Source organism: Pongo pygmaeus, chromosome 1 (assembly GCF_028885625.2).
Source record: "Pongo pygmaeus isolate AG05252 chromosome 1, NHGRI_mPonPyg2-v2.0_pri, whole genome shotgun sequence".
In the NCBI taxonomy this organism is placed as follows: domain Eukaryota; kingdom Metazoa; phylum Chordata; class Mammalia; order Primates; family Hominidae; genus Pongo; species Pongo pygmaeus.
This window is the reverse complement of record NC_072373.2, coordinates 117,331,097-117,340,054: the sequence shown is the minus strand read 5'-3', so window position 1 is coordinate 117,340,054 and position 8,958 is coordinate 117,331,097. Positions and strand designations below refer to the sequence as shown.

The following is an 8,958-nucleotide window of genomic DNA, read 5'->3' as shown; positions in this document are numbered from 1 at the left end:
TACATCTGGAGTCCCGACGATGATGTAAGATAGGGATTTGAGTTATTTTATTTGGAAAGCATGGCTGCAGAAAGCAGGAGTACTTGGGTCCACTGAGTGCCCTGAGGTCCAAAGCCTGTGTTAGCTATCACTGCAATGTTAACAGGCATTCAATGATTATTTTTAGGAATAAAAGGAGGACAAGAAAAAGGCAAGTGGCAGAAAGAAAAGGGGATGGGAAATGTATAAACTCCTTCCAAGACAGCGGGTCACCTGGTCACTTTGTTCAGGGCAGACTGGTCCTGCAGGAGCCCAGCAGGAGCTATGAAGCAGGAAATGAGGGCACAGAAGCTTCCAGCACCAGACTGTTCCAAAGGGCCATTTACCAGGAAATTGCCTAGAAATGACGGTGTAGCCATAACCGGGTCATTAGTTTCCCTACAAATATTTCTCCCTTTTGTGTGCAACAAGGACCCATTCAGCCAACTGTGTGGTGCTTCAGCTGAAATAACAGACCAGAGGAAATGGGTAATTGGCTTTCATCAAATTGAAACTATAAGGCAGCCTAGCCAAGCTGAAGCTCTGTCTCTGGCCCTAGCACAGAAATTATTTTCTGCTTAATGTGAGGTTATATGTGGGAAAGAAGGGGGAATAGAGGGGAAAAAGAAAGAGGACCAGCCTTTGGGTCAGCTTCAGCCCTTCTGGTAAGGCTACTCAGAGCTTTGTCTTAACAGCCAACAAGGACAGAAAAGGAATCTGGCTCCAGACTTTTGGAGAGGAAGGGACCTGGGACAGAGGAAGACAGGCAGTAAGGGGAGGGGTGGAAAGAGAGGGAAGGAGTTACTCTTTAATGAAATAAGGTAACTTACAAATTAGTTTTTAAAAAAGAGTTCCCAACTGATATATTTTCCCACCAGACTATTTATATGAAATTTACACCTCGAAATAACAAACATAACGTCAACCAGTTTGCCAACTTACCACCTGGCATATGTGACGGTAACACATTTAATAATTATTGAATAATTTTTAATAGTTTAATAAAATGTAATCATTATTTAATAATTTAATAGAGAAAAGTGAAAAAGAAAATTTGTGACTCACCCAAAGGGACATAAAGCATTATTCCAGGGACCTATGACTAATCTATATTTTGGGTGTGAGGAGAACTTTGTTGAATGATTTGGGAACTCTGTGGTATAGCTTATATATTTCCAGTAATTTTTTTTTTTTTTTTTGAGAAGGAGTCTCACTATGTTGCCCAGACTGGTCTTGGACTCCTGGACTCAAACAATCCTCCTGTCCCAGCCTCTCAGGTAGCTGGGACTACAAGCACACTCCACCGTGCCCTGCTTATTTCTGGTAATTTTCTATCTGGAATTTTCTCTCTCATCTACTTCCAGGAATTTTCCATCTACCTTTCCTTTTAGGTCCCTTTGAGCTTTGCATTTCCCGTCCTGGCCCACTAGCTTCAGGGGAACATGTGAGTTCCACACAGAATTACTGGAGGGAGACAGGACTCAGCTCCTCTGAAGGCCCTCCCCGGGGCCCCTGACAGCAATATTGTTGTGCAGTTCCCATAGTGCTGCTCTGGTCATGTGCTTCCCTGAGCAAATTGTCCCCAGGATCCTTTGGACTTCTGCCTTGGTGTTTTCATTGCCATCATCTCAGGTTGAGAACTCCAAAAGACCGCATGACCCTGGTTTCCTGGTCCTCAGGAAGAACTGCCGAGCAGCAGCAGTAATGGAAAGAACATTGAGTCACACAGGCCTGGGCCCGAGTCCCACCTCTACCACCCACCAGCTGCATGAGGCCATGGCGGAATGGAAACAGTGTGGGACTGGAAACAGGAGGACCTCGCTGTGTGACCTCAGGCAGCTTCTCAGTTATTCCTTACACTAAAATCTCAGTTACCTCATCACTAAAATGAAGATTATGATCACCACTTTAAAGTGTTGCTGTGGGGAGTAAAAGAAATCATATGCCTGGTGTGGAGGAGGCACTAAATAATTGGCTAATGTTGCTATCATATTGTTATTGTTATTATGTGACCTTGGGGAAGACACTTAACCTCTCTGAACTTGCTTTCTCTTCTGAAAAACTAGAAGTAATAAAAATTACCTCTCAGGATTGTAGCAATAATTATATATGCAAAGGTTACAAAGATTATTTATGTCACATATGTACCTGGTAGGCACCCAACCTTAGATTTCTATCCCTCTCACTTCTGGACTTCCCCTAATGCAAACTAGGATAAGAGTTTAAAGCTTCCGGCTGGGCGCGGTGGCTCACGCCTGTAATCCCAAAGCTTTGGGAGGACGAGGTGGGCAGATCACTTCAGGTCAGGAGTTCGAGACCAGCCTGGCCAACATGGTGACACCTTGTCTCTACTAAAAATACAAAAACAAATTAGCCGGGCGTAGTGGCAGGCGCCTGTAATCCCAGCTACTCGGGAGGCTGAGGCAGGAGAATCGCTTGAACCCGGGAAGCAGAGGTTGCAGTGAGCCGAGACCGGCGCCATTGCACTCCAGCCTGGGCAACAGAGCGAGATACCGTCTCAAAAAAAAAAAAAAAAAAGAGTTTAAAGCTTCCATCATGGCCAAGCTGGCTCCTACATTTTGCCCAACACCAAAGAATCTGTCTGTCCCTGAGGTGGATTTTTGAGCTGCCAGTCCTTGGAGTCCCCACCTGCTGTGCTGTCAGCCCACACCCATAAAAGGAAAAACTGTGTTGGGCGGGAGGCATCAGAGGGACGGTCAGAAAGGAAGCCGACGGCTGCAGGATTCACTACTCGACACTAGGGGGCACAATAAGCTCGGGAACACTTTAGGGCCACACCCAGAAATCTCGTTTCCCGGTGCCCGAGTCTCCCCAGATAGGGCAGATCCAAGCAAGAAGAGAACGTTTAAGGACTGCCCAGAAAATCCTTTGTGGGAACAAATGATGGGAGAAAATGCAGAAATGCAGGGGGCAGTGGAGGGCACACCTTGCCTTCGGCTTCAGCCTGGTCCGGAGCTTGGAGAGCCGTCTCTGGCTTTCAGACTTTGACCTCCTCATCAACCCCGGGAAGAAGGGGTGGGGCCGGGAAGCGTGAGGAAAAGGGGATAGTGAAGACAAGTCAGAAGAAAGAAAGCATTTCTTTTCATCACTTTTCCCATTCATTTCAACTTCTACGTCTAGCTCACTCAGCACTCAGCATCTTAATAAGTCCCAGTCCAGTGGGCCACAGCTAGAAGGAGCCTTACGGAGTCCCAGATGTTTAGTTGGAGCCTAGGACTCAGAGAAGAGGATTGAGCAAGATCTCCCAGGTAGCTTATACTTTTATGTACATCAGATCGCTTGGATACTGACAACCACCTGGTCTTGTAGACAGGAGCTATTATCTCATTTAACAAATGAGGAAACAAGTTCAGGTAAGTGCCCATAGCTCTCCTCCTAGCTACTAAGCCTTCATTGCCACCCACTATTCCCGCTTCCCTTGCTTTCCCTTGTTTTAAAATCAGTCCAGGCCGGGCACGGTGGCTCATACCTGCAATCCCAACACTTTGGGAGGCCCAGGCAAGTGGGTCATTTGAGGTCAGGAGTTCGAGACCAGCCTGGCCAACATAGTGAAACCCTGCCTCTACCGAAAATACAAAAATTAGCCGGCAGTAGTGGCGCGCGCCTGTAATCCCAGCTACTTGGGAGGCTGAGGCCAGAGAATAGCTTGAGCCTGGGAGGCAGAGGTTGCGGTGAGCAGAGACTGGGCCACTGCATTCCAGTCTGGGCAACAGAGTGAGACCCTGTCTCAATAAATAAATAAATAAATAAATAAAATAAGTCCAAACTTTACACATAATTCCAGGAAATTGCTACTCAGCTCCAAATATTCTATAAATCAAAATTGAAAATATTTGTTGCATTCCCCATCTTCCTAACCCACTTAGCATGATGGAGAGATGATAGAGCATAGTAATTTTGAGGGTGCACTTTGGAATCAGATCTAAGTAAATATTCTGTGTTCATCACTTATGAATTCCATGACTTTGGACCTCTTTGTGCCTCAATTTCCTCACCTGCAAAAGGGGACTGTTAATATCTATTTCGTGGAATTCTTTTAAGGGTGAAATGAGATGTCATATGAAAAATTGCATAATGCTTAGCACATAATTTGATAGCTTGATTAATGCATCTAGCATATATCATTATATTAAATCATAGGCTGAAATGATCTTTGGGAATTATTCCACTACTTTCATGCCTTTTATCAATGAACTTAAATGGAGTTAAGTGAGAAGGTTACTTTGCCAAGTAGGTTTGTGTATCGGGTCGAATGATGTCCCCCCAAAATTCATGTGCACCCATCTCAGACTGTGAATTTATTTAGAAATAGGGTCTTTGCAGATGTCATGAGTTCAGATGAGGTCATGGTGGAATAGAGTGGGCTCTAAGTACAACATGAGTGGGGCCTTCATAAGAAGAGGAGAGGACAAACAGAAACGCCGAGACATAGAGAGAAGAAGGCCATGTGAAGACGGAGGCAGGGATTGGGATGATGTAGTTACATGCCAATGATCACTGGGAACCACCAGAAGCCAGGGGAGAGAGGCATGGGATGGAGCATCTCTCAGAGCCCCCAGAAGGAGCCAACCTTCTCAACACCCTGATTTTTTTTTTTTTTTTTTTGCGACAGACTTTCGCTCTTTGTTGCCCAGGGTGGGGTGCAGTGGCACGATCTCGGCTCACTGCAACCTCCACCTCCTGGGTTCAAGCGACTCTCCTGCCTCAGTCTTCCGAGTAGCTGGGATTACAGGCACCCGCCACCATGCCCAGCTAATTTTTGTATTGTTAGTAGAGACGGGGTTTCACCATGCTGGCCAGGCTGGTCTAGAACTCCTGACCTCAGGTGATCCACCCACCTCAGCCTCCCAAAGTGCTAGGATTACAGGGGTGAGCCACTGCACACGGCCAACGCCCTGATTTTGAACTTCTAGCCTAAGAACTGAGAGAGAACACATTTCTGTTGTTTTAAGCCACCCAGTTAGAAACTACTATAGTTGATGACAGAATGAGAACTAGACTCCAGATTTTTTAACCTCTAGCCTAGACCTCTTTTACTCCATTGCTGCCTCCCCAAACCAGCAATAAACATTTATGGAAATTTACTTATTTGGAAAAAAATTGACACTATCTATAATTTTAAGCACTTTAAGTTGTTGCCTGACACAATAGGCATTTAATAAATATTTTACTGTCCAGTTGATAAAATGATAGACATTAAAATGTTATATTTTGTTATACAAATCTGAGATATTGTTATGAACCATTTTTTACCTCTGCGTACACCTATGCACCAGACTCTAAATTTATTTACAAGGTTTATGTATTGAAGAATCACAAACCTCCATAACTGTCTCACTGCTACAATCTGAAAGATACACGAGGTTCACAAGCCCTGCCTGTTCCCTACTTCTAGGGGTGAAAAATTAAAAGGAAAGCAATCTGAACACCCTCAAGACTCTGAATCCTACAAGGCAGGGATGTTCTCATTTTTGCTGAGTCCTTCTACACTCATTTAGGAGTACGCAGAAGGGAAGCCAGGAAATCAGGGGAGTTGCCCATTGCTCTAAAGGAAGTAGGTCACAGAGCACTGCTCCCACCCAGTCAGCCAGGGAAAAGAATGGGTGGTGGTGGGTTAACAGCTACAAAGGGAATGAGGGAAAGAAAGGAGGACCTGCCGGGCATGGTGGTTTACGCCTGTAATCCCAGCCACTTTGGGAGCCCAAAGCGGGTGGATCACCTGAGGTCAGGAGTTTGAGACCAGCCTGGCCAACATGGCAAAACCCCATCTCTACTAAAAATATAAAAATTAGCTGGGCACAGTGACAGGCGCCTGTAATCCCAGCTACTCAGGAAGCTGAGGCAAGAGAATCGCTTGAACCTAGAAGGCGGAGGTTGTAGTGAGAGATTGCGCCATTGCACTCCAGTCTGGGAGACAGAGCGAGACTCCGTCTCGATAAAAAATAAATAAATAAATAAATAAAAAAGAAAAACAAGGGAGGAGCTGATTCACTAGAACAACTCTTAGAGTGACTCAGAAGCCAGCAGAAAATAGCCTGTTCTCCCACATCTGCTTCATTGTCAGGCGATGAGGCACTTCCTCATTGCATACCCATAGGCAGACTGAAAGGGAGGAGGAGGAAATGGGATTTTTCAAGTTCCTTTGCCTGCTCCAGCACCTAACACTCTGTATTTGTAATCATTTCAGACATTTTGTTTCAAGTCAGTATTTATTGAGTACCTACTCTGTGCCTGGCCCTTCATCTTACCTTTCAGATTGTCAGTTTTCAGAACACAAGGCATGATGCCTTTCTGAAGTTCAGTATATCCTACATCATTACTCCAGATTCACTTACACTGCTATCGAGCACCTTCACACATAGTCTTGCTATCCTTCATATATAGAGATGACCCTCCCAAGCCTAAAATCAACAGGTGGAGGCATGGAGCTGTCCTTCTGGCTCTAATGTTTGCTTTACAATCATCCACGCCCATTCTTAGTCCAGCATGTGAGAGCCAGTGTGAAGTGAGCAGAATATGGCATAAGTATGGAGTCATACATCCTTACTGGAAATTCTTTACCATTTACTAGCTCTATGACTTTATTTGACTTCTCCAAATCTCTATCTTCTCATCTGTAAATTGGACACAATGATGTCTATCCTACACTGTAAGACAGATTTCTCATACAGCACTGAAGATGACATCAAATACCATTAAATGAAAGTACATGGCACAGTGATAACATGATAAATACTCGTTTACTTCTTTCAGACTATAATCGCACAGACTGATCACATCCCTCAGTCAGACTAAACTGCATGAGGCAGGCTGCATCTGCCTTGGGGACTGTCTGCCTAGGCAAGCACTAGGTCCCTAATGCTGTCTTGCGAATTATAATTGCGAAGTTTAGGGATAATGTATTAAGTGTACTACATTATTTATGCATTATGAATATTCGTCTCAAATATTTATTATATTGTATTTAAAATAATGTGGTTATTGTAAATGTAACCAGCTGAATCAATCTGTGAGCTGACAGCCATTCTGTGGAAAAGGAATTCAGAAACTTTGACCTTAGGTAGGGATACAACTAGTTATAAATCCACTCCCCTCTCTGAGTTATTTGGTCCTGCCTAAGACTTGCTGCTACCAAGATCTGCATTCCTGTGTTCACAAGGCAGACATTCCTTGCATCCTCTGTACTCTCCATTGTTTCAACTTCACTGCAAACACCATTCCCCACAATATAATGAGGCCAAGGACAGAAAAAAGTCGCCTCAGCTGGCAAGCATAGGGTGGAAAAACCTGCCACACAAATTTGCAATTATTCGACTTCTGCCTGGAAGGCAGGTCGGCTGGGTTTATGTCCCCCAAAGTTAGTATCCTCTTCTGTACAAAGTGTGGTTAAGAGAAGGGTGATCTCCAGGTGTTTCATCTTTGCACCCTTGCTTCCAGCACCACGCCCACAGGCGCTTCCAGAAAAAAGAAAAAAAAAAGGGAGCAAGGAAGCCAGGTTTTTCAACAACTAATTCATTCTAATGCAGACACCAAAGCCCACTTCATTTATTAACATTCTGGATAAAATCCCAATCGATTAGGCCACCAGAGCCCTCCATTCCTAAACTCCCCGTACAGTCAGGGAAAAGCACGAAGCACTAGTCACGGTCCTGCCCAGAAACCACGCAGAGGTGGAAAGTTGCAGACCCAGAGCCGGGAGGGGCGCGAGCCCACCCTGAAGCCCAGGACCCAGGAGGGCGCTTCCTCCCGGAAGTGACGCGAGCTCGATCCCAGCCTTGCTCTTCCCAAACAAAAGGGATCTTGGGGCCCCGGGAGGAGTCTGAATGACTTTGGATAAGCCCCGCCTCCAACCGGCGCGGATTGGGGCCGAGGCTGGAGAAGCAAGGAGGCGATTGGTGCTGGTGAATGCCAATGCGCCCGCCGGACGGCTGAGGGGGCGGAGCCTCAGCCGCTGTGGATGGGGAGTGGAGGCGGAGGGGAGCGGAGCCCGGAGCGTCGTGGAAAGGTAGGAGCCACTATCCCTGGGGCTTGGTGATGGCTGGGAGGCCGGGTTCTCAAGAGCAAAGCAAGGATAGGGGTACCGGTAGCCTCCCGCCGCCGTCCCAACGGCCTCTGGGCCCATCCCCTGAGGGGGCGGGGCCGTCTCCTCCACCTCCCGGTATTCCCCGAGGAGGCGGCTCCTCATCCTTCGAGGGTCCTCACAGCTACTTTTTGTCCCTCGTCGATTCCCAGCTCCTCAGAAGGGGCTTCCCTCTGACACCCCTCATTCAAAGGCTCCTCCCACACCGAACCTCAGCCTTGGCGGAGAGGACTCACAGGTACCGATTCTCTAGGCTGCCGCCCCCAACCCCATTTTGTACCCCCGGAAGGCCAGACATCCCTCCGTACACCTGTCCCTGCTCGCCAGGGTGGGACTGGAGCTGCTTTCCTCCGCAAGATAAAATTAGTGTTTCCCAAAAAGGAGGGATGGGGCGAAGCAAAAATCAAAGACCGACCTAGACAGCCAGCTTTACCGAGGAAGCGGCTTCTCCCACTTAAGTTCTTCCCATCCCCCATTCTCTGATGCTCAGTCTTCCTCCCGCAGCCCCTCGCATCCTCTGGCCTCTTGTGAGGAGTCGAGAGCTCTCCTGTTTTGGAACTTCTTTGGACTGTGAAAGAGGGAGAACTAGGACCTCCTCTCCTTCACCCTTTGTACCTTCCTTCTACTTTCTGTTCCTTCTGGGAGAACCCAGCCTCTAAGGGTTTCTTAGGTTTGAATTGCGTTTCATTTTTCCTTTTCCACCCTGTTTCCTCCCTGAGAACTTGATGAAAAGCCATCTTATATTTCACAGTGAGGTGGGTGTGTTGGATATCTGCAGAGTTGGCTTTGTGTGGGCAGGAATGCAGTGTATTTTGCTTGACAGTCAATGAATAACACCA

At 46.6% G+C, this 8,958-nt stretch overlaps 1 protein-coding gene across 3 annotated transcripts in view; it reads left to right on the top strand.

Annotated features, from left to right (window-relative positions):
• Window positions 1-7,958: 7,958 nt before the first annotated feature.
• Window positions 7,959-8,958, top strand: part of CTTNBP2NL (CTTNBP2 N-terminal like) — a 65,471-nt gene continuing 64,471 nt past the window's right edge. Inside the window, exon 1 of one of the 3 annotated variants that reach the window (XM_054436016.2) lies at window positions 7,959-8,044. Coding sequence is in view for 1 of the 3 variants with exons in the window: in XM_054436006.2 (XP_054291981.1) it covers window positions 7,997-8,044 (48 nt within the window). In the remaining 2 variants the exon portion in view is untranslated. Of the gene's footprint in view, window positions 8,045-8,185; window positions 8,358-8,958 lie in introns of those variants that run through there. The other 2 variants (XM_054436006.2, XM_054436022.2) reach the window with 2 other exon arrangements.